At 42.0% G+C, this 25,270-nt stretch overlaps 1 protein-coding gene across 2 annotated transcripts; it reads left to right on the top strand.

The window, feature by feature from the left end:
- Positions 1–696: 696 nt before the first annotated feature.
- On the top strand, positions 697–18,049 carry ANKEF1 (ankyrin repeat and EF-hand domain containing 1). 2 transcript variants are annotated; one of them, XM_014966344.1, is made up of 10 exons: positions 697–757; positions 5,676–6,062; positions 6,517–6,716; positions 8,168–8,317; positions 9,076–9,199; positions 10,092–10,914; positions 13,736–13,962; positions 15,174–15,355; positions 16,582–16,725; positions 17,787–18,049. In XM_014966344.1, exons 2-10 carry the CDS (start codon positions 5,717–5,719, stop codon positions 17,910–17,912), a joined length of 2,322 nt encoding a protein of 773 aa, XP_014821830.1. In that variant the 5' UTR covers positions 697–757; positions 5,676–5,716; the 3' UTR covers positions 17,913–18,049. The 2 variants fall into 2 exon arrangements, with proteins under 2 accessions (XP_014821830.1, XP_014821831.1); XM_014966345.1 differs by lacking the exons at positions 697–757; positions 6,517–6,716 and having other exon boundaries at positions 5,925–6,062.
- The last annotated feature ends 7,221 nt before the right edge of the window (positions 18,050–25,270 follow it).

Consider the following 25,270-nt stretch of genomic DNA (forward strand, 5'->3'; position numbering starts at 1 on the left):
CAACTATGTCCCCCAGCACCATGTCAACCTGTCTTTTGAATACCCCCAGGGATGCTGCCTCAACCACTTCCCTGGGCAGCCAATTCCAATGCTTGATAACCCTTTCAGTGTATAAATTTTTCCTCATGTCCAACCTGAACCTACCCTGGTGCAACTTGAAGCCATTTCCTCTAGTCCTGTCGCCTGTGACTTGGGAGAACTACCCTTTCAGGCAGTTGTAGAGAGCAATAAGGTCTCCCCTCAGCCTCCTTTTCACATGCCAGAGTGACTTTTGCTTCCACTCACACGGCTTTGAGTGTTTTCTCCTATTTGATGGCACTGACATTTATTTTTTTCCCTCCCCATTAATAAATCAGTTGCTCCTTCCAGTCAGGTCTTCAAGCCGTCGTGTTTCAGCTCGAGGCTAACGAGCCTTAATTTACCTCAGAGTCCGACACGAACCCTCCGGGGACGGCTGGGAACATGGGTTACACAGAGACCTTGCCCCTCGGTTTGTGCGGCCCGTGATTCCCGTTAAATTTCGCGGTGAAAGGCACTCGCCCGGCCCCGCTTTCCCCGGGGGGAGGGAAGGCCGTCGCCGAGTAACGGCCGTCGCTGAGTAACGGCCGCCTCGCGCCCCTCCCGCCCGTTGCCAGCGCGAGCGCCCCGTTGCCAAGGAGACGGCGGGCGCGGCCTAGGACGGCGGGGAGAGGCGAGGCGGCGCTGAGGGCCCGGCCGCTGCCGCCGGGCTCTCGGGGGGCCGGTGGTGGTTCTTCAGGTGAGTGGCCGGTGAAGGGGGGGAGGCCGCCTCCCCATCTGCTGCTGAGGGGTTGGGGAAGGTGAATCCCGGCTCCCTGCTTGGCAGGGCGAGGGGTGCCAGCGTGGGGCACCGCATGGAAGGTGGAGCAGTGCCACACACCTGCGGTGCTTCAGATTTATCAACAAAATCCTCCACACTTGACATCGGTATCCCCCCCCTTACAGCCGGCACCTCTCTGGGAGCTGGGGGGGCTGGAAGTTACCTCAGTTTGCCTTTCTGCATCGCCTCATGAGCCCTCACCATTTCAGTACAGCATGGGTCAGCGCCACATCTGCAACGTGCTCCCTTTCCAGCAGCTCCTCTCCCATTAAAGCCGGTCTCCTCTACAGGCTACCTGTCCCTCTGAGGTGCAGCCCAAGGAAAACCAGCTAACAGCAGCTTTATCCCTTACCTCGGGTGCTGAGGGAGAGGGTGCACCCCTGGTTCCTTGCTTATGGGCCCAGCAGCACCTTGTCACCAACACCCCAGCAGTCCCGGGGCCTGCAGGGAGCCCAAGATCCCCTTCTTGCCCAGGAGCCACCTCCTCGCAGCCCATCTCCCCAGCTGGCCTCGGTCATTCACCTGATTGCCAGGTGCTGCCTGACCCCACCAGGCAACAACACCTGGCCACCGGGCCTCTATTACATTCCAGTTTGGGTCGACAATAAAGCAACTGGAATTCACAAGGCAAACTGCAGATAAAAGAATGCGCATTTTTTGATCAACTCCAGCCAGCACCATCTGTACCACAGCTCAGGACTGGGACTAGTGTCCCAGTATTGGGGCTGAGATCTCAACACGGGATTAAAACCTGCTCAGCTCAGAGTGGAGGCAACCGTCACTCAGCACTAAGCTGTGCCTCAGCCCAAGGCAAAGCATTTCTTGGGGGTTAACCCCAAGAAGGGCTTCAAGAGAAAACCCAGCATTATAGGCTGTTCATTATACCGGAATTCAGTTAAAGGGGGATTTTGCTGGATCGCTCCTACTAAACATTAGTCACAGCCAAAAAGTCAATGCAATTATTTGTATAAAGCTGTAAATACAGTGTGGCAGTGTTACCATATTGGTATCTTTTATACCAGCATATGGGGCTCATGCTTATCTCTATGGCCAGCAGGCAAATGGATTAAATTTAGAAAGTGCCAAGCTATTTTCTCTCACTAAAGATAAAACACATGAAAATTTTGTTTACTGGTTTGTGAATAGTGTTAATTAAAGGGATGTTTTCAACTTGAAATGTTGAAACTGAAAAACGTTGAAAACTTTCAAAAAGGAGTCACAAGTGCTTCCTGTAGCATTCAGGCACCAGCCTTCCACACAGAGTCAGCGAGTGAGATTGCTGGCCATCAGACCTTCCCTCTCTATCAGTGTACCTGGATCACAGCTTGGAAAGCTTTGTGAGAAAACAAGAATCTGATTAAAATTATTTTCTTAATACTAGGTGTACCAGGAAAAGGATTAATCTGAATCTGAAATGAGTTCATGCTCTCAATGATACAAGCTGGCAGACTGAAGGTAGCGATTCTGTTGATGTTTGTCAACAGATTAAATTGTTGCTAAGTAGATGTTACAGACTTGGGGATTTATGATTATAGCTTCATGAAGCCCTCCCCAGAGCGTGGCTGTCTCAAAGCCATGTTAACAATCCCTCATTTTCCATTAAAACATCTGTTACAGGTTAAATGATAAAAACTGTATGAAGTAGGTATGGTTGGTAGCATTTACTTAATGAAAATTTGCAAGATGCTGTGGTTATATTTTCATTATAGAAGCCTGTTTCGCTTGCTTGTAACTTTACCTGACTCTGGATAGAGTTTTCTATCCCACCTGTCTTACTTTGATTCTGTTACTGTAGAAACTTCTAATAAAACTTGGTCCAGTCACTTTCAAGAAATTATGTAAAGAAATATTAACTGTCACAGTTTAAGTGTTACAGTTGTTGTCATGTAAATTGTTGGTTCTTAATGCTTTGAAGCGCAGACTTAAACTGGGCAGGATCTCACTGGTGGTTGAACTGCAGTAGCATACTTCAACATTGTGATGAAAATAATTTCGCTTTTGTTTACAGAAATAATTTTCTTACGGTTGTGAAGTATGAAAAGAATACTATGATAAGCATCCCAAAAGTACCAGGAAAAACTGATCAGGCTGAATTGGGGCTAAGATTGTAAAGGAGTGTAATACATTACACTGTGAGCAAAAAGGAAAGTGCAGTAAGTGTAAGGTGTGCTGTCAGTCTCGTGTCCTGAATGGAGCAAAGGTTATAGGGATCAATTAATACCTAATCATGTACTTAGTTCACTTTAGTTTGAGACTTGTTTTGCAAGTGTGTCATCTCACCCACTGGAAAAAAATGGCATTCTGGGACATGCTTATTCTGGATGCTTATGAGACCGAGTGTTGTGTTCGGCGAGTTTTGGTTCTAAATGAGTTCCTGAAATACTGATGTGCAAAATCCAGGTGCAAATAATGAATAACAGTGGGAAGAAAGGATCCCATTTTTGGAAGTGAACCCAAGTTCCTTACTGCTGCAAGGTGATGGGAAATGGGACAAGAGTTTGAGAGAACATTTAAGTTTGTTGGCTCCATCTAAGTATCTTTAAAAACATTTTTCTTACAGAATTTCAGTGGTTTAAGTACTGTAATAACCTTCCCTGCAGTATCTTCTTGCTGCTCCTTGCCACAGCCCCTGCAGAGTTTACACCGCTTCTTTCCCTGTGCTCAAAAGCCAGGAAAAACTTCCTGTACTTAGGATTTGCTCAGAAATTACTTCCTAAAGTTTCAGGCTCTAAAAGCTAGGCTCCACAGGGGACTCAGGTTTCACTTCTACAAGGGCATTACCCAGAAGTAGCCTTATTTCTCAACTCTACTTTAGGAGTAGAGTGCTGCTATACTTGTAATCCCTGTCAGGAAAAAAAATATCTGCATTTATTCCCTTTCACAGGACAATATACCACAAGAAGCACAACATGATAAAGATGAGAATAAAGAAGCCACAGGTTACAGATTTAAATTATTGCTACTTGGTGATTTAATCGTGCAATGTAAGAATAAACCTTCTATATAATCAGAATGAGGGCTGTGTAAGACCTACACAGAAGAGAATTTAGTATTTAAGCAACATCATTTTCAAATGCGAGGAAGGCCTCAAACTGTGGGAGCAGCTGACGTATTCTGACCAGACTACATTGCAAAGAGAAAGTATTTGCATTTTAGTGCCCACTTAAACACTTATGCAAGTGAGCAGATTCTGATAATAATTCAAATAAAACACACACAAAAAAATAGAGCCGATCAAAACTCCTACAACAACAGTTTTTCTAGCAAAACATGAGCATTTTACAGTGTTTTTGCAATGCTCTATACACCTGAAAGGGCAGCTTTAAGTGGCTCCAGGTGTTGTATGGCCCCTCCTTATCTTTTCCTTACTTTTCTCCTGAAACACCTCTGTTATGTTAACTGTTACAGAGGAGGAGTGATCAGTTCTGCACATAGCGCCTGACTCGGGGCTGCAGGTGTCTTTAGACAGCGTGGCCAGATGCATAGGAAGAGCGTCACGGAGCTTGTGTAGTGGGGGAAGACACAAGAGGGACAGTTCAACAGTAAACTTGACCCCTGTCTCTGTTGCTCCAAAACCAGGCTGGCCACAGAACTTCAAAAGACATGAAAGACAGTAGTTACAGAAACAGCAATCGGCATGTTCTACCTGTGGTACTGCTGTGTATCCATTCCCAACATGATTCATTCGTATTTTTTTTCTGCTTTTCCTGCCGTTTTCTCTCAGGCTTCCTTTCCAGAATAGGAGGTGTTGTCTCAAAAAGTCTGTTGGAATTGTGCATCCTTCTGGATCTCTCTCTAAAAATTCCCCTTTCCTTGGAGAGCCACAAAGCACGCAGCCACAGCCAGGCAGGTTGCTGAGTGGTCCCATTTACAGGCTGTATTGCTAATAGCCACCCTTCCCACCCCAAACCCCAAATATTCCCTAACAGGAATATTCCTTATATTCCAGAAAATGTTCCTCTACATTTTTTGTTGTGTGTCCTGTAAGCCCACTGTTGTTTTTTTTGGAGGACAGGCTAACCCAAGGCTTGCTGACACTGATAGGAAGCTTCCCATCCACTTAAGCAAGTTTCAGAAATGGTCCTTATAATGTCTGCCCCTTGCTTGGCCCTTCAGCCACAAATGCTGAGACTAGCTAAAAGAGGCTACAAAGCCTTTAAAAAGAAGTCAGAACTGAGGCAAATGCAAAGCTGGTTTCCTGCATCACACTCTTCTTGAGAATCACGTGTTGCATCAGCCTGGGGGAACCTTATTCCATGCCAGTACCCCACTGTATGTGCCTTTTTTTCCCCAAGGATTTTGCTGCAGAGAAATGGAATTTCCTGTTTTATGCACATAGCCCAGCAGAAAGTTCATGCATCGGCTACCAAAAAAAAAAAGGCAGTGCTCAGATATTGATGAGGTGATGCTAGTACCAATTTTATGTTTCAGCAAGTGCAGAGAACACCATGACTTGTGATTTTTTTTTCCCCTTTGAAGTACTAAAATGACAGATGATCAGCCTCCCTTTAGGCTTCCAAGTAATTGTACATTACAACAGTTCCTTGAATGGAAGGCAGTTACCTCATAGTTTCTTATCTTAATTTTCACCTTGAATGAGATTTCTTTAGAACAGTTTGAAGACTAAAAATAACAATTTTCCAAGGTGCTACACATGTTTATATAGTCTCTCTATATGGTATATATACTAAATGAGATAAATTCATTCAAAGCTCAGTGCTCTGTCAAGTTAAAGTGGATATTTTCATACCTTGAACATAATTTGATTCTAGTTCTTACTGGCGTAGAATTATAATCGCATCTCTGTGTTTGCATGTTTTCTTCTTTCTCCATGCAGGCATTACTTCCTTGAAAGAAGACATTTTTTCTTATTCCAGGATGCTACCAGTAGATAACAGACTTAGAAAATTACAGATCTACAAGCTTCTTCAGTGTGTTCACCAGAAAGACAAGAAGCAAATAGAAAAGCTGGTCCAGAAGGGATTCCCAAATCTCATTAATTTCACAGAGCCTATGGAAGGACATAGTGCCCTTCATTTGGCCTGCATTAAAAATGATACTGACATGTGCAGCTTCTTGCTGGAACAGGGAGCTCATCCAGATGTCCAGGACAACATGGGACGTACTCCAGCAATGAGGGCAGCTGAGCTAGGCTATGAGGTGGTTTTGGATTTATTAGCAAAAGCTGAAGCAGACATGACTGCTGTGGATAACGAAAGGAAAGGTAAGTAGAAGGGAAGCTTATCAGACCAGAAATACCATAAAATGACCCCTTGATGTGTTCCACACTTGCTACATATGTTGTATCCAACCTGTAGAGAGGAACTGTGGTTGAGTGTGGTCCTTACAGCTCAACAGAAGCTATTGGCCTTAAGAACTTTGATGAAAATGAAAATACTTCTCCCTGAACAGTCGAGGCCTTTAAATTGTAGGTCCCTCAAGTATATAGCTGAAAGATGACTTGCAATTGAGAACTGTGTTCCTCCCATGACCTGTCACATTAAATTCCAGTTTACTCCCCAAGTTCAAAGGCCCTAAACTAGAAGTCTTTTTTGCATAAAGGAAGTTGATAGGTCCCTATTGAAGGAGTTTGTCCATTCAGCTGTGAAACTTACAGCCCCAGTACCCTGTCTCACCATTCAGTATTGCACCTGAATCCCTGCTGTTTTTCTTTGCAGGAATTTTGTTTTACTGTATTTTACCTACAAGGCGGCACTACAACTGCACACAAATTGCCTTGGATTATGGTGCAGATGTTAACAACTGTACTGCCGATGGGAAGCCTGTATTTCTACAAGCCTGTGAGCAAGCTCATGATATTAAAGAAATATGTCTGAATTTCTTGGAAAGAGGAGCAAATCCCAATGCAAGAAACCCAGTATGAATATTTCTATAACTAAGAACATATATACAGGAGATAGAATAGTTACCAGATGACTAGAGTATATGACCTTAAATCCTCTCATTAAAATAATAGAGCTTAACAAACGCTTAACTCTGTGGCCATGCTTATGCCCTTCGTCTGTATCTCCCTTTTCTGCAGGAGCAGGGATTTAAGTCTTCTGCTTGAACCACGCATCCTGGTTTAGATTTTTGTAGATTAAAGTACAAATATTTTACAAAACCAAAAGGTAACTGGGCCAACTCTTAGAAATTGCAGTTCACTGTACTTCAGCAGAGCAGTACTGATTTGTACTTTGCCTCCATGTGCCCTAACATTTTCAGAGTTGAAATAACATTCACTAGAAGGTGAGTCCAGCATGAAAAACATGATGGGAAATCAAGGCAGGGATGAGGCATACGAAACTCTTTTATCTCTTTTGTATGTCTTAGTCATTTATTTTTTTACTTCTGTAGTTTAACAAAGATGTGAAGGACTGAAGCTCTGTGCTGTTGATCAAGTCAAGAAGTTCAAGCCTTCCCGTAAAGCTATCTATGGCTTTTGCTTTGGTCCTAGTTTTGCAATATCCTTCCTAGCTTGTACCTATAGCAAAACCAACGTTTGGACATCCTTATCTGATCCTCTCATGCACATGTTCACCTCATGCACTCAGTGTACCTGCAATATGAGAAACCTGCCTTTTTTTGGTAATACAATACCCAGTCACATAATGGGAATGGTTTGCTAGGCCCAGAGAAAAGCAGATATTGGGGAAGAATGTATGGTTCAGTGGAACGTATCCATGGTTCACTGCTCTCAGATATTGTATTTTTGTGGGCCGACATGTTAATAGCAGGCAATCCCTGATCCAAGATGTGCTCTGTTCTTGAGAAGGTCACCTGATCTACCAAAGTCAGCCATTATAAAGAAAATAGGTACTGCTAAACACAAAATTCACAAACATTTATCTAAAAAAATAGACAGCCTGAACGTATTAGAATGTGAACTTTTCCTCTCAGACAGAAGTAGAATTCCCCAGTTGCTCTGCCTTCCCCGTTACACTCTTCCAGCCATAGCTCCCTATGCTCTTTCATGATAGAGGTGGTATTTTGTGTTAAATTTTGTAAATGTGCGTGAAAGTGTGCACACAGACTAAAAAACTCCTTAACTAAGGAATTGACTTTCATGGGCACTATTTGAGGGACTCAAGTTACTAAAGTATTTTAGTTGCTGGGATTTGACCACACATATTTTAGCAGCATTATGACTAGATTCTTAAAGTTTACCTGCAAATGTCTTTGAAACTATTAGACTTGTCTCCTTTTTTTGGTAATACTTATAAAAGGAGACCTTCAGTTTCATACCACCTTACAACAATCAGATCATATTGTTCCAATCTGAAGTAGCACATGAAACAAATTCTGAATTGTTTTCTTTTGACGTTGCAGGCTACAGGTCGCACAGTCTTAATGGAAGCCGCAAGAGAAGGCGTTCTTGAGCTGGTGCGTGGTCTGCTGGAGAGAGGGGCAGATGTTAACCTGTTCGACAACGAAAGACACAGCGCTGCACATTTCGCAGCCAAAGGAGGCTTTTTTGAGGTATCTTCATTTGTGGTGCTAAAGCATCGCTGCAAAGCCAAACCTGGGGTGGTTTTACATTGGATTTTTTTGGTGCGTTTTGGGGTCTTTTTTGTGTGGTTTTGTTTGTTCTTTTTCCTTTGAGCCCAGTATCTCAGCTGATCAAAGCATAATAATCAGCAATCAAAAGCAGCTCCTTTTTAAGCATCAAAGGGAATCCAGCAGTGATAGAAGAAAGAAGAATTTTCTTACTTAATTGCAGAGCCTTTTTTGGCAAGGTACCCCTGAGCATGTGTGCTAGTGTGCCTGTCTGGTGTGACTGGCTCCACTGGAGAGCTTGTTTCTCTCACCATGTAGCATATCACAGCAGTGTAACTTGGATGAAACATTACCATCATAAGAAGGGCAGATGCAAACAGCTGCAGGTGGGTACTTTCTTCTTATTCCCTGTATCATCTTCAAAGTATATAAAGCTATGCAGTTTTGACTGTGCATGCAACACGAGCGTTACTTTAAGACACTGGCCTGAAGAATGCTGGCAGGTGTGAATATTGTCCCTGATGTCTAGAATTGAGCAAGGCTCTATTTCCTCAGCTAAGTAAGCACAGAACTGTAGAAAACTTGCACGTTATGTGCACATTGATCAGCAGGGCATGAGAGAGAAGTTCAGTATATAAACTGGGAATATATGATACTGCATTTATTTGTAAGTCATTCTCCCATTTCTCCATCTTAAGAAACTGACAAGATTTTTGGTGGTACTGTCTTTATTTTTCTAGATTTTGAGGATTATTTCAGCTTATAATGGAGATTTGGGCCTGATTGCTATGAATGGTAACACACCACTTCATTATGCTGCAGAGGGAGGATTTGCAAGTTGCTGCAAGTTTATAGGACAAAGAGGTAAATTAAAAATAAGTTACTCTGCAATTATCATGTATATTCTTTTTCTGCGATAAAGGAGAGATTTACTTTGAAAGATTGGACTCTCTGAGGTATCATGTGGCATATGTAATTCTCATTAATAAGTGCCCAACATAGGCTATTATGACTTATTTCTACTAACCTGGCTAAGATAAAACATTCCTTAAAGAAAGCAGCAGAAACATCACGAGTTTGTATAATTTAGAACTGAACTGTATTAAGTGGTTATGGTTTTAGTTGGTTTGAGAAGTATTGTATTGAAGCTTCCAATAGAAAATTAATTTTTGATTTGCTGATCATTTAAAAAAATACCTCAGCGTAGTCATGGAAAAAACTTGGCGCCTGTGGGCATTGAAACAGTTCAAAGAAGCTATGATAATTTTCTAACTTAATCAGGTAATTACATCACTTCAAGATTTGATTCAAGAGCATCATACAAAATCGTATATTCTGTTCTTGTGATTGAAATAAACATTTAACTACTGGTTCATTGCCAAATTGCAAGGTTGACATGTAGAACAGTGAGTGACATTGTAATCTTAAGTTTGTTTCTTCTTAATGTTGCTCACCACTTTAAGTAAAAACGTAAAATTTTCACTAAACTTCTGCCTTTCTATACATATTCATGAGGGGACAGGTAAGTAGAGCATGGGTTGCCCAATGAATCTTCCTTTGGGAAACAAATACAGACACGTGGTTAACCTTCCAGTCTGAGACCAGTGCTGTGGTTCCATCTACTATCACTATTCATAGTTAAGACAGTATAAAATTGCAGACCTATGACAATTAGTTGCACGCATATTACAAGTCTCTTACATGACAAAATGAGGAATTCCATGCATTATCAGTGAAATTGTGCCCATGTGTTTAGGCTGTGATCCTACATGGACAAACTTGTTAACAAAGACCCCAAGAGCCATTGCCAAGGAAGGTGGTTTTAAAGCAGCAGCAGCAGAATTGCGGAAAGTTGAAAACACATTTAAAAAACAGTCCAAGCCTGATGCTAAGGAGGACAACCCCCTCTGGGCACTGAAGCTCTACGACTGGTCCTTAGAGCACCAGGTTGCCCTCCGCAAGGCATTTGAGGCTGTCAACCAAGGAGATGGGACTGTCGCTAAAGATGATTTTATATCAGTTCTTCAGAAGCAGTGTGCCTTCGTGAACACTGAACAAATACAAACTATTGCTGAAATACATGAAGGATCTCAGTCTGAAGGAATCAACATAGAAGAATTTCTTAAAGGCTCTAAATACTTGCAGAAAAGCTGCCTTATAACGTCCTTTGGACCCAAAGGGAAGAAGGCGAATAAAGGGAAGAAACGAAGAGGCAAAAAAGCCATTGCCATCCCTGTGCCCATTTGTGTTATTCCGAAAAGTGAGTGTCCACTTAGGGAAGATGGTTTGCCCATGTACATGATTGAGGCTGTTCAGGATGTTGCTGACAGCTGCCATTTGAACCGAGACCACCCATCTGCCCATCCCGTGCACGATGACCGTGTGTGGTATATAGATGAGCCAAGGAAGATGTACATGAATATTAATTACCTTGTGAAAGCAGGAGACATTCTGTCTCTACAGAAAGCATTTGAGGAGGGTGTGCCAGTAGACATAACCGATAAATATTACAAAACACCTTTGATGACTGCGTGTGCAAGTGGGAACATAGATGTTGTGCAGTATCTTCTGGAAAAGGGGTAAGACCGTTTCTGAGATTTATTTCTTTTTAAATTGCTATTTTGAAAGAGCTTTCAAAAGTATAAATTTCCATTAAACATTTGGATACAGCAGACTATGGTTTGTTTTCTATTCGCATAACGTTTAATATTAAAGTTAGTCCCATAAGGTCCTGAGTTACGGAGGGTTAGTTTACTATTTTTTCCACATTTTAGTAACAGGGAAATAGAAACACCAAAGAAGTTCCCTAGGTCTGAAATTTTTGGTGTCTGGGCTGTTGACATTTTGGTCACATGCAGAGTACCTACAAATCCAGCCTATCGGAACTGCAGTTAGTTCATACCTACATCTCAAATTGTGGATCCTCAAAACCAGATGATTTTGGGGAAGTCTGGCTAAAGCAACTTGCCTGAAATTATCAAAGTACTCTTATAACTCAATTATTAAGGCAATCCTGAACTTCCCTGTTTCACATGCCAGGGCCTTTGCATGCAAATGTTTTAAGGGGAAAAGCCTTATAATCCCTTCCCTCTGCAGCCTCAGGCAGCAGGATTTACACCAGAAGCCCGTGCTGTTATTTAGTCTGTTCCTCACTTCAGAAGTGCTTCAGCAATTTTGTGGCCTACAGACACACTTGTGAAAAATCTCAGCAACAGCTTAAAAATGAAAGCCATTTAAGAAAGATTCAGTCATACTTCTGTAGTAGCATAATCTCTTCTTTTTGACTGGTGGACTGCTACAGTCCTACAGTCATTCACATAAACGCTTAAATTAACATCTTTCAAAGGTACATTAGTTTTGTTCTCTAGCTATAGCTAGAATTCATTTTAACATTCATTTCTCGGGATAAGTGGCTGTAGTCATTGCTGCAGTTCCTGCAAAGACTTAACAGCACATGGATCTTTTACGCACCCTGACATTCCTGGAGCATATGGAAAGTTGTGTAAATGTGTATATTCCAGTCTTCCAAAGATAAGGGTGCAAGAGTAAGCAAATCAATCTAGCAAATTAATCTCCACTGCTTTTGTCAACCCTTACTAGACAGCACTAGAGACATATCTCATATTTAACAGTCTGACCTAGAAATATAATAACTTAGTTAAAAAAAATAGTGCCAATTTCGAGATTTTTCAATTGATAGAAATCAGAAAATGGAGAGGAAAGCTATCAGTACAGTGTTTAGCTTTGTGTCTTTCAACAGTGTGGATGGACTTTCAGATACTTTCAGTTCAGCATAGGAGTTCAAATTCTTCTGACAATATAACCTTTTTAGTACAGTGTCACAAACCCATATCTGATAGGAAGTAGAACATTTATCCAGAGCTATAGAAAATGCTGAGGTTTAAACATAAATTGGTTGGATCTATTTTATATCTTGTTCCAGAAAGACTCAGAAGTAAGTTAAATTTTGGCTAAAGGCAAATTCAATGCTTAATCAGGAGAACACGCTGAAGAATGTTTAAGTCAGTGCCGTGTCATCCCTGTTCCCTTCAATGGGTTTGTTTCTGATAGAATGAAGTTAGCAAAAAGGATTCCGGGGCAGAGTATCAGTACAGCCATGAATGTTGGGTTGGGAGAGAAAGTGGAAAAACGGGAACCGCTTATTTTAATGAGAAAGATAAAGGAAATGAATACAAATAAACCATAACGGCTGGTAAAACTGCTAGATGGGGGAAATTTACTGTGATAAGATCTCACCAAATGTAGAAATCTGAGAAAGATTAAAAATTGAAACAAGAAAAGATGAATAGATGAATCTGTTCTTTTGATCTAGAGTTAAATATTAACCAGATGACCTGAAAAGCAAGAAACTATTCCTGGAAGCAGCTTCCTTCCTAATTTTTTCTTCCTTCTCCCTCCCCGTCTTTTGGGAAGACATCAGCTCTAGAGTAAATGGAGCAGCGACCCTAATTTGTTCAGGACCTCTAGGCTGTCCTAAATACAATGGGAAATGATTCACGCTGCTGGGGAACTGGAGAATCCCCTCATGAGGTTTTGACCCCTTCTGAACCCACTCGTGGCACACCTGGGAGATCACGGATCTGGGCGCGGATCATGGACTGTGCTTTCTTCAAAGATACAGGGGAACCATATTTCTTCCCTTTTAACACCATTAAGGGGCTCAAGTGTCTCTTGTTCCCCAAGCCTTGCCTTTGGATGACCTCAGCCCAAAAGCTCCCACAGCAGCCAGTTGCTAAAGGGCTGATAATGCTTTTCCCCTCAGCTTCACCCAAAGGCAGGGCATTGCAAATGTTTCCCTCAGACTAGCCCTCGCATCCTTCAGAACATGCCAATTTTAACCTGGGAGCAGAGACCTATCTGGTCCAGGGACACAGTGGCTGAAAAAGTTTTAGACCCTCAGATCTTCTGAGGTAGGCCTTTTCTAACTCATTTGTAAATTGGACAGTAGGAAATTTTGCCATATGTTTCAGAGCACCTCTTCTTGGCCCAGAAGCATTCTTTTTTTTAATTCCTTAACTTGCTTTTTGCTATTCTCAGTGAAGCTGGAACACAATCAGCAGCAATGTTTTAGAGGACTAAGCTGTTTGAATGCACATTATTCTCTGTGCCTGTGAAAACTTCCATGTAGAGGACCCTGTGCTGGCTTAGAGGGGGATATGAGCACCACCCAGGCACACTCTTTTAATTAATATTCCATGACAAGCCATGTATCAGATAGTAAATGGTTTCAGAATAGCAGTAGCAATATGAAAATATTTATTTACATTGAATATGCCATTGTTACAGCGGGCAGTTAACACTGGCTGTGCTTGGAGCTGTGGACGTTACTGTATCCAGTAGCTAGCTCCATCCACCACAGCTCCTCTAACTCTTTTGTAGGGCTGATGTAAACACAACAGACAATTTGATGTGGACTCCCCTCCATCACGCTTGCTATAACGGACACCTGGATATTGCTAAGCTGATAGTGAAGGCTGGAGCAGCAGTGGATGCACCTGCAATAGGCAACGCAACCCCGCTGATGAGAGCCATTGAGATCTGCAGATTGGACATAGTCTATTTTTTAATTGATGCAGGCGCTGACATCAAATTGACAAACAGCAACGGTAAATATTAATCTCTCCCCTCAAGGCCTGTTTCCTTATGTGTATACATGTTTTATTAAAAAAACCTAAGTTCTTGCAACACTGTCAAGATTGGGATGAAGGTAAGAGTTAGGTTCAATTTTGTTTTCTACAGTATGGAGTCACTATTCTAAGTAGTCAGCTTTCCTGGGTTTTATGCACCTAGAGAATAAAGTAACATGATCAATTACAAGATTAAGGAGGCTATTTCTCCTCACAGGATATATAGAGTTATAAGTGGCTTTAATGAAAAAAAAACCTAGCTAGTTATTAGTATTATTGGATGGAAAATCAGATTTTAGTTGTGGCCAGTGTACACTCTGCCACCCATTTAAATCACTTGTATTTATGCACAGGCAGCACTGGTTAAAAAAATCTCTTGCTGCTTAGCATGTAAGTATTACTCCCTGAGAAAATGTACTTAAAACCAGATCTGAACTGATACTGAAGTGTTACCTCCTCACAGCAGATCCCTCATTCAGTATTATTTCCTCTATTTTTGGAGTAATGTAAACAGTTAACATTTGTGACATTTTAAGCCGTTGCTCTAACATAGGAAGCAATATTGCTATATAATGAGTCTTGCCTTCCCAAAATGCCTTATAGGTGAAACCCTGCTTGTAGAAGGGATGCACATTCTCCCTTTCTATTACGATGTGAAGTTCCAACTCATATGGCAGTTTAGAGCCACAGTGTCTCATCTTATAAGATCCAGGACAGTTTTTCCTTTCTTAGGCATTGAGGGTGTTCAGCACTATTTAAACCACAAGGCTTTCCCTTGACTCCTTGCCAGCCACAGAGTGAGCACTGGAAGATGTAGATACCTACAATAACTCAGCCTCTATTCCTAACCTTGTACTATGCTAGCCATCTCCTAGTGCTAAACACTCTCAGCCCTCAAAGATCAAATTTACAACCTGCAGGACCATTATATTAAACTGCAAATATCAAAGAGCAAAGCAACCACGCCAATAATTCTGGCAATATTTGGTTTCAAGGCTCCTTTCTGCAAGCAATGCTGAAGACTGCCAGTCTTCACGCCAACATCAGGCATGCTGCTGACGCACTGAATGGTTAATAAAATAGAGGTGTAATTAAATTCAGCTGACTGTAGTGTCATTATCCAGTTACAATAAGTGCCAAGGTTCATCTTCGTGGTTTATACAGGTATTTGTTTTTTTTTTTAAACGCAGGGAAGAATGCTCTTGATATTGCTAAAGCATTTGCAGATTCTAGAATAATTGATCTGCTCCAAAATAAACTGGAAGATTTGTCAGATGTACCAGAAAAAAAAGAAGCAGGGAAAGAAAAAGTTGTGAAGGCAAAGTCACCTTCTCCACCAATGCCTGTAGAGGTACAAGCCGTGAAAAAAGAGGTATGAGAAATGGTAACAAATGATCAATCTCTTAATAGTTAGTAGAATGCTTCTTTCTTTCATGTATTTGCCATCCATATCTCTCTAAAGTTGTAAATCAGGCAGTTTTTGTTAAAGTGAGTATTCTCAGAAGCCAGTGCTCCTACTTGTTCATTGGTTGAAATTTTGACTTGTTAATTATATGAACTTCATGTCTTCCCCAGTCACACTTAAGAATTATGCACTATATCACAGGAAAATACCTCCTCTTCTCCTAAAGTTTACAATCATCCATCTCTGTTGTGGTAACTCCTGAACAACCACTAACCGTAATTTCTAAAAGGAGCACCTGTTTCTTCATAGGATAAGACCAAGGCCATTCAACTCAGGAGAAAGGTCTTTTCATTCTACTGATTGCCTCAATGAGGTCAATATCAGCCTTGCTGACTTCTCATTTCCCATCTTGTCTCGGATCCTTCCTCTTTCTACTGTTGACCCAAGTCCTATTTCTCAAATCCCACAGTGATGTTTGGCTGTTGTACTTCTGAATGCCTCTCCTGCACCGGCCCCGGGAGCCTTGAGTGCCTTACCATTGCCTAGTTCCTGAGCTGACATCAGCCTCCCTGGCCACATCCTGGTTGTCTTACTGTGGATCAGATCTTCCTGATTTACCAGTGGTACTTCTTAGTCAGAGTTGGGACGCTATTTAGAGATAGGTCTCCCAATGGTTCTCCAGAACTCCCAGTCAGAGCTGGGATGCTATTTAGAGAGAAAATGCAATTTTATCTGCATTGCTGGAAGTGTCCTTGAGCACTCCTGCCCTGAGCAGCGTACTAAATATGTCCCAGCAGCGAAGCGTTGGTTTCCCCCTTTCAAAAATGTTTTGAATTTGACAGAGGTAATATAGGACATTCATAGGCAGAAGGATGACAACCTTAGGTGCTCGTTTGCTCATCACCCAGCACAGGATGGGATCACCAGTGGTACGAGGTGAGTGCCTTGTAAGTCTTAAAGAGTGGTTTGTGTTTTAGTGTCCAAGAAGTAGGGTCACCCTCTACCTTTTAGAAGGTTTCCCTCATGAATTTTGGTTATAAAAAAATTATCAGCTTGAAGAAAAACAGATTCTGAACAGATTAAGAAAAATACACAGACAGTAAACAGACAGCAAAAGAGGTGCCAGGTGGTGCAGGATGTGTGCCTTGTTTCCAAAAGCAATGCATTTGTATAACTGCTAACTTCTCTTTCAGCCTTCGCAGGTATCTCTGCCAGTTTTAGAAAAACCCATTCTTGAAAAGACAACACATTCCATTAAGGACAGTGTTAATTACTTGAACTCCCTGATAGCCAGTGGTGCTACCAAGAAAGAGGACATCACATTCAAACCCAGAAAAGTACGTACAGTAACAAAACATGAGCGCAGTTTCGCCTTAAAGGTAGACCTTGCTGTGGATCAAAAACCAGAACCATCTGATGAAATGGCTTCACAATTCGACTAGCTTGTGGATGATGTGACACAGGCTAGAGATTGCCACAAAACAACAGTAAACTAAAGAGTTCATGTATATGTATGTACTATATACATACACATATTTATATAAAACAAATTATCATGGAAATCACGCTCTTCTCAGGTTTTAAAATAGGATTAAAGCAGACCCACAGTAAAATACAAATGCAACTACATTCATAGTATGGATTTTTATATTCTTACACATAAAGCAGTCCCTGTAGACAGGATTGCCACCAACTTCTAACATGCCTTGTCAATTAGTTATCACACGATTAATTATATCTGTGGCAGTTACTGCACCAAATGGATCACAGTACACTAAATATTTAGAATCATAGAATCATCTAGGTTGGAAGAGACGTTTAAGATCTTCTAGTCCTGGAAATACAGTTTTTGTATCAGGGACTTGTTGATACTCATTTGCAAATAACTGAGAAACAGAAAAAGATGATCAGAGAGAGAAGTAATTTTTAAAATTTTTTTTCTCCTTACAGAGGAAAAGAACAGCATTGTTGACTGAGAGGTTTTGTTTGAAGTTTACCATTTCTCTAACCCTGTTTTGTGCTAGTTTCTGCAGTGGTCTCAGGGAAGAATAAGGCTACACTGCCAGTGCCTCTACAGCTAATTACTGTTGCCCACTCTGGGGATCTTGGGCCTGAGTCAGTCTTTTTAAACAATTAGCTTTGGATCTTCTTTCCCACATTATCCCTGATCTAAGCCCATACCAAGTTATAGATTGGAAGTGACAACAAGAAAATGCCCTGCTTATATATGCACAAATTATTGTGGTATCTTCCGCTGGGAGGACACAGTAGTTTTCTTCTATGTCTCAGGATGGGAAAAGAGTGCTAAAACGTGGCTCTGTTTGGGTAAAAGTATCTTCTTAGTGCTTCAGTTGCAGGAGTCGCATAAAGATTAACTACAAATATCTATATTTTCTAGATTTGGACCCCTGAAGCTGCAACAGAGGAGCTAGTAAGAAAGCAAGAATTTCTCCGTGAACGCTCTGCTTTTGATGGCTACTCAGAAAGCTTCACAACCCCCTTTACTAGAAAATTTACGGAATAAGCACACCAGCTGGAAGAAACTAATTCAGCACGTATTTTGAGGGCACAAGCATCTAAGAGGCTACTCCTGTGTAAGGAGGGAATCACGCAGTGCTTAGTAAATGTATCTCAGTTATGATTAAAAAAAAATTGTAGCAAGTTTTTCCTCTGTAGATTATGTTGCTGACACACAATCTTTTGTTATGGGCTTAGTCTGGGAAAAGATTTATCCTCACGTGATTTTAAGTCTTGAAGCTGGCTCAGTGCAGTTCATGGAATGGCCATTCTTGTGACACACGTGTCCTTTTTCTTTGTAACAGTATGGCTTTATGACTGTTTTTTTTAACCCCAACATAACACTTCTCCCTGGAAGATATAATTGTTACCCTTTCTACTAAAAAGTTATTAAAAAAAAGAAATATTAAGATAGCGTTCAGAAATTATGTCTGCAGAGGCAACAGAAGGTACACAATTTACAACCAGGACTACTGGCCAGCTTACTGCTTCTGTGTTCGCTCTCATACACTTCCAAGAGTACACAAACCTTTCTTCTCTCTCATTGAGGATGTATTCCCCAACTGCAGTACAGCAAAGCTGTTATTGGGACCTTTAAATATTTTCAGCAAACTTGAAAAACCGTTCAGAGATTTTGTGAATGCAGGATCTTGTCTAAAAGCTACATCCACAGCTAATCCAAATCAGCGCTTGCCCCCACAACAGATATTGTCCCTGCCATTAAAATGGGTTCTTGGGTGGGAAGGAACTGGTGTCTTAGAAGTGACCTGAGCAGGCTGTGGTAATTTAGTATGAAGAAAAGGTACCTAAAGTTCATTATAGGAAGTGTACAATGTCAGTGTTCGTGTGATAGGACCAGGTGCAAACAGTCTGCATTCTGCTGAGAGATTCAGCACTTCCCGAGTTCTGGTGCCTGTGGCTGCAATACAGTTGGCAGCACAAGAGTGAGCCCAATTTGGAGCTTCAAAAAAGGCAGCAACAGGTGATAAGTCCTGGGTAAGCAGAGGCTGGAAATACTGGGAATGTTTACCGTTGAGAAGAAATAAGTGGGAGGGAATGGCATGAAATATATGTAAAGAAGCAAAAGTGTGAAGTGAGCCAAAACCTTCTACCTATCCTTTCACAGGATACAAGAATATTCAGACTACAGGAAAAGAAAAAAAAAAGCAGCACAGATATTAAATACTGTACAATGTATAAATAGCCTGTGGGACCCTCTAGCCCAATTATCCTTGGAAACTTAAAAGAAAAAAAAAAATATATATTTACATAGGTTGTGAGAAGAGTAGTTAGCTAATGGATAAATGATAAAACCCCCTTGTGTTTCAGAACCTCAGCTAATTACTGTTGGCAAATGATAGAGAAAGCTTCCTGGCAATGCAGCTCAGTCCCCAATTGTCCAGTGGGGTGATGTGTGTGCCCCTTAGGGAAGAAGGTGACACTGGCCTAGGCAGACACTGTAAATTAAATCAGCCTATGGTTTCATGGTACCCGTTCTTCAAATTTATTCTAATGTTGTAAGACTTCAAGGTCTGTGTGACTCAAGAATACAGCTGCTTTTGAAAATTTGCTTTCAAACATACACTTTTTATTTTAACTGCAAGTCTCAAACTCTGGAATTGGAGCCTCAAACTGGGTTCTTTCCTTCTGGTTCATCATTTCTTGTAATAAGAACCGAGTTTTGCCTTTGTTGACATGTGTGACATAGGATTTTCATGCCTGGATTTGCACAGGTGTGAAGAGAGCAGAGTGGAAGATTGTTGGGGAAAGCCTGCACGGTCACATTCTTAAAGACACCCCACTGCCTGCATGACACTGCCTGCTGTGATCTCTTTTTCCCCCTGGCTGCACATCCAAATGTAAATGTGATATTTAGTAGATAGCCAAGACAAATGCAAAGCAAGTAGATCTATCTAACGAGATCCTATTTTCAAATACCATCACTGAACGTATTATTTGTATGAATGCAGTTGTGCACAAGTAGTTTATGACAAGTTGCTTACATTGAGAAAATATCCTGATATGTTTAGCATTTTAATAGTTCAGTATAAAGAAAGACTTTACAGGCAAGCAAGATACCATTTCAAATATCAGCTGTCTTGGAATTCTTAATATCAGCATATCATCTTTGCCTGTCAGCATAAAGCTTCTCCTGGCTGCAGATGATTTAAATAACAAAAATAACACTGTTAAAGTTAGTCATAGAAGGCAGTGCAGGCAAGGAGCAGGGTGTCCATGAACAGTTGTAAGTAAACCTGCATCTCTAGAAGGAGAAGCACAGGGTCAGTTTCCCAAACGGTAGCCATCAAAATAAAATCAAGCAGCTCAGCCAGAGACTCCTAACTCATCCTCCAAGATAAAACTGAGGTTCTGGCAGAGCTATGGCACAGAGCTGGGAGAGCTCTGCGCTGGTGGCCCCAGTGCTCAGCTCCCCTCTCTGGAAGTACCATGGAAGTTCTCCTTTGGGTAACTGCTGCCCCGCTAAGGCATGGACCGCTTCCTGCTGAAGGTAGCCTTAAGCAGATCGACAAGGACGTGAATGCAAAGGAACCACCTACAGTGGCCAGCAGAAGGGGCTGTCTCCTGCCTCAGTGCAGAACATGATGATCTCCAGAGGTCCCTTCCAACCCCATATGATTCTATGATTCTATGTTACACAGTTAGGTTTGTCGGGGAGTAGCCTCTGAAAAGGTTGTTTGGAGAAGAGAGCTCCAAGAGGGAGCCATTTTCTGTTCCCATGGGAAATCCTTACGAGCATCACCCTTGTGCTTTTTCATCCCCCAGAACAGGCTGCAGACTCTCACAGTCTTTACATGTTGTCGCACAAAAAGAAAGGCTGAAGAGCTGCAGTTCAGCTCTTCACTGTCAGCACACACTGTGATGGCCGAGTAGAAAGAAATATTGATGCTCTTTTGGCCTGCTGCTTTCTCCATAGCTCCCTGGCCTTCTCTGTAGCAGGCTGCCCAAAGAGCTGGGGGACTTGTCTCACAGGCTACCCCCCATCTCCCATCCAGCCCCCAGCCTGGGACCGGCTTTCTGCAGCAGCAAGACGACAGAGGAGGCGAGAGAAAGCGTCATCACACACAAGACAAGGTGAGCCACTACTATACACAGTTGTGGAGACACCTCGTTTGTGCAAGAGAAGAAACATATCCCAAACAGACACAAGGGACATTACACAGGACTCCCTGTCCTGGGGATTTCTGTGCCTGCCCCCCGTTGTTTGCTCAGGCCTGGTTAGTGCTCTCTGCTGCGGTTGGAATGGAGAACAAAGCACCGCTCTCCCACGTGAGAGAGCCTTCTGGAAAGCTGAATCAGTTGGGTGTCAGAAAAATGTACCGAGAACAAGGAAACTCCCAGGTGGGAGTTCAAACAGATTACGGCTGTGACTCAATCTCTTGAGGTAGGTAGTACAAGAGAGAAATAAATCAAAGGGAGAAAACAATGCAGAAAAGTTAAGCAGACAGAGGGCAGCAACACGGAAAGGAAAAGGAAAGATGAACTCTGTACATCTACACGACCTAAGACTAGATGAGTCCTCTACTACTTTTGCTTCACAATCAGGCTGTAATCTAACCTTAGTCACCCTTTGTGATTTGCCTTTAAGAGTTCAATACGCTCGTGAAGTCTCCAAGTATTGTTTCAGCCTCCTGTGAGTACCTCAGGCGAGCTGCTCTCGACACCCAGAAGTGCTTCACACACCACTCCATGGCACAACGCGGGCAATTAGATTTCTCATCCCCTGATTTCCAACATGCACTATGCTTAGCTGACTTGCAAAACACATGAGACTAGTTGGGGCTGGGTATTGCTGTTGGAGGTACCACTGGCACACATTTGTGTGCTCAAAACTCAGTTCTTTAACTCCAGAGTGCTTTTCAAAGGCTCCTCATTACATAGGAAGCCCCAACGCTGAATAACATTCTAAATTTATCAGATGCTACAGGACACAAGAGTCACTGTGCACCGAGAGATATTTAATGGAGAAGACCTCGGTGAACCATCAACTGCCTCAGGCCTATCTTGAGCTAGTTCTAGTTTCATTTAAAAAAACAAACCAAAAAAAAAAACCCAAAAAACAACCCACATCACCATTGGAGTCCTTTCTTCTCACATATGGGGATAGCTGGATTCACACACACAGCCCCTGAATTCCCCATTCCATCCGTGCCCCTCACCCCAGTAACCCACACAGTTCTACCCAAAACACAAACATGCACGATGTGTCCCTTTGTCCCGTTCCTCTGACCTTGAGGCTTCTCTAAGCCACTGTTAAGTTTCACCAGTTTGCCCCCACTATCGTTCTTGATCTGGGAGGAAGACCCAACCAGAGTTATCTTACACCAAGCAAACAGTGCAACAAATCATCACTTCCATACGACAACAGCTTCAGTAAAAGCCACAAGATGAGATGCATTTGGCAAGAAGTCCTCTCACCTCTGTCCTCAGATTGCCTTAGAGGCTTCCTACATCCAGCACATGTATTTTCCCCCCAGTTTACTGTATGTTTCATGAAAAAAAATATTTATGACTGAAATACAAGAATGTGCTTTTTCTCCTCATTTTTAATGCATTTACCATTCACAATTGGGTTTTTGGAAGGCAAATTGCAACACAAATATTGTTCTATTCACAGCAATCTGTGCTCTTATGCCAACACAAAACAGGCAATAAAAAGCAGAATTCTTGAGCTGCTGTAAGTGCAGTGGAGGGAATAAATATGGCTATAGCTTAGGACCTTTGAATGGCTCCTAAATAGCCCAGCTTATCAATTGTTTGAGATTGAACCCCAGGAAATTTAATTTAGCCTTACTACTGCTACAAATCCCTTGCCATAACTCCAAGGAACATCTCATTTGCAGTAACAAATCAGGGAAGGGTTCCAGCAAGAGGAATTGAATTGGCTTTAAAGGGCTAGAGGAAGGAAGATTTTCTCCCCCCCTGCAAACAGACTTGTCTGGGACAAGGCTGTCATGGTATGTTGTCATAAGCCTTGGAGACCCCCAGAAAGAAAAGAAAAAAGAAAAACTAAAATAAAACAACAGCATATTTCCAAATGTGATCTCCCTGAAAAGGTTGGGTAAATTCTCTTCTACTACCAGCAGTGCTTGTACAACCCAACAGCTCTTCTCCTATAGCACAGGGCTTGCAGGAAAATCAAACACTGTGGAGCTGCTACCTGTGTCCAGTTACTACAGCCTATGATATTCTGCTTACAGGAGAAACAGAGTCCAGCTACTCTAAGAGGGAAAGATGGGAGAGCTGTAGAAAGACAAAGAACAGACTATAAAAATGGGAACCTGTTAATTTAGTACAATCCAGCTCCTACCTGGTGACTAAAGAAGACAAAAGAAGCCTGGCACATCACAGGGAATTGCTGCCGAGCTGTACAACCATTACAGAAGGACAACCAGAAACATTCACATGAGCCAAAAGCAGCTTCAAATTGCCTATTAATTCTGGATGCCTGTCAGCAGTTATTATCTGATAGGCCAGAGTGACCTGGCATCTACTAAAGAAAAAAAGAAGAAATGAAATACAACCATTACTTAAAAGAAACAGCTGAAGAACCATTTCATTGTGACTTTCATCCCTGCAAGCCTTTTAGCCCCCCTTCACAGTACCTTATTCCTCCAGGTAGCATCTCCCTCTCAGCTTGCTAGGGCTGCTTGTCCCCTTGCTTCCCCCACCATTTTCCCCTATCCTAGCTGTGGGGACCACATTTATAAAGGTGCAGGGCCCTCCCTCTCCCAGCTGGCTTGAATTGGCTGTTACTTGCCAACAGCTGGGACTTCCCCTTACTAGACTGAGAGTTCAATGGTTTTTTGTAGTCACTGTGTGTAGTCACAATGGTTCTGTGTAGTCACTGTGCCTACTGGGGCGAGCAGATTTTAATTTCTCAGTAAACAAGGAATATCCACCTTCTGACAGTGAAACCTCTCTCTTTGTACTGAAAGGCACCATCTGCATTCAAAACACTGATTTGCATCTTTTTAAAAATGAATTTGCTGAGGCCAGGCTCCTAACCCCGTGCAGTGTGCTTTCAGTGAACAACTGTGGGAGGGAACTTTTCCTGAATATAAAAAATATTCAGCGAAAATGAATTTCAGAGATGCATGTTGCTTTGCTTACAGATACCACTTTTAAAATGAGCTTTGAGCATTCACAGCAAGATCTGCTGGAGAACCTTGAAAAATGTTGAAATGTTTTCCTCTTCAATAAAATTTTGATAAAGCTTGTAATCAAAACTTCAAAACTGACCGTTTTCCTTCAAGCTCCAGATAGGGTTGTAAATAAAATAAGAAAAGGAAAATAAACTCCATCCTTAATGTCTCTGTTCTTACACACTTTTCAGAATTGCCATTAATAGTTTTCACTAAAATAAATAACAAAAAATCTGTGGGCTTCAGACAGATCTGTTTATCGACTCTGCCAACATTTTCAGTCTGAAACTCCGTTGCAGTGAGAAACTGTGGTAAAGATGGTGCCGAGCCAACTTCTGGAATGAAGGTCCCTATCTAGGGACTGCTTGTGAATATGCATTTAAGAGACACTAGAAAAAGAATAAAAAAAAAATAAATAAAAGAGGTTAATAATCATGCAGGTCGGGATGTGGACCATGCCAGGATGCACTAGCACTGCCTTCCCTTCGTGCTCCCTGCCCACATACAGCATCATCAGGATCGGTGCAAAGACTTCCTGGTGAGCGTGGGGGAAGGAGGAGGAAAGATGCTACCCTGTTACACACCAGCACAGCACAGCGAGGCGAGACACACCCTGCTCCTTCCTTCTGTAGTAAAAAAACACCTTATAATTTAAAAAGGCTTACGCTGCAGCAGATGAGACATCAGCGCTTTTTCATTGGGTTTTCTGCCTGGGGTACTGACAACAGTCAGAAATTTGCCTGGAAGCAATAACCTAAGCCAAAAAAATAAAGCGCAAGTGAAAGGCACAATTGAAAGTCACATCTGAACAGGCAAGATACCGTGCCAAGGCAGTCAGCAGCCCAGTGGATATTTTAGACTGTTTAATCCTTCAAATATATGCCAAATATATACCTGCAAGTCCTCGGCAGACAGCTTTGCTTCAGTGAGAGGTTCATGCCAAAGAAAAGCAAGTGTTGGTGCCTTCCTTCCACTGCAGCTTCTAATAATAACAAGTTATAATTATCTAAGTTACTAGCAATAATTGCAATACAACACAAATAATTGGATCCCTAATAATCCCGTTTTGGGGAGCCACAGTCCAGCAAGTAGCTTTCCCCATCCGTAAGGCTGAATTACTTTGTGAGGAAATCCTTGGTGCTGGGGATGGCAGGCAGGCAGTGGAGCAGAGCTGGGGCCAGTCTCTGCCCAGCCCCTTGGC

This window comes from Calidris pugnax, unplaced genomic scaffold (genome assembly GCF_001431845.1).
Source record: "Calidris pugnax isolate Ruff unplaced genomic scaffold, ASM143184v1 scaffold31, whole genome shotgun sequence".
Classification (NCBI taxonomy): domain Eukaryota; kingdom Metazoa; phylum Chordata; class Aves; order Charadriiformes; family Scolopacidae; genus Calidris; species Calidris pugnax.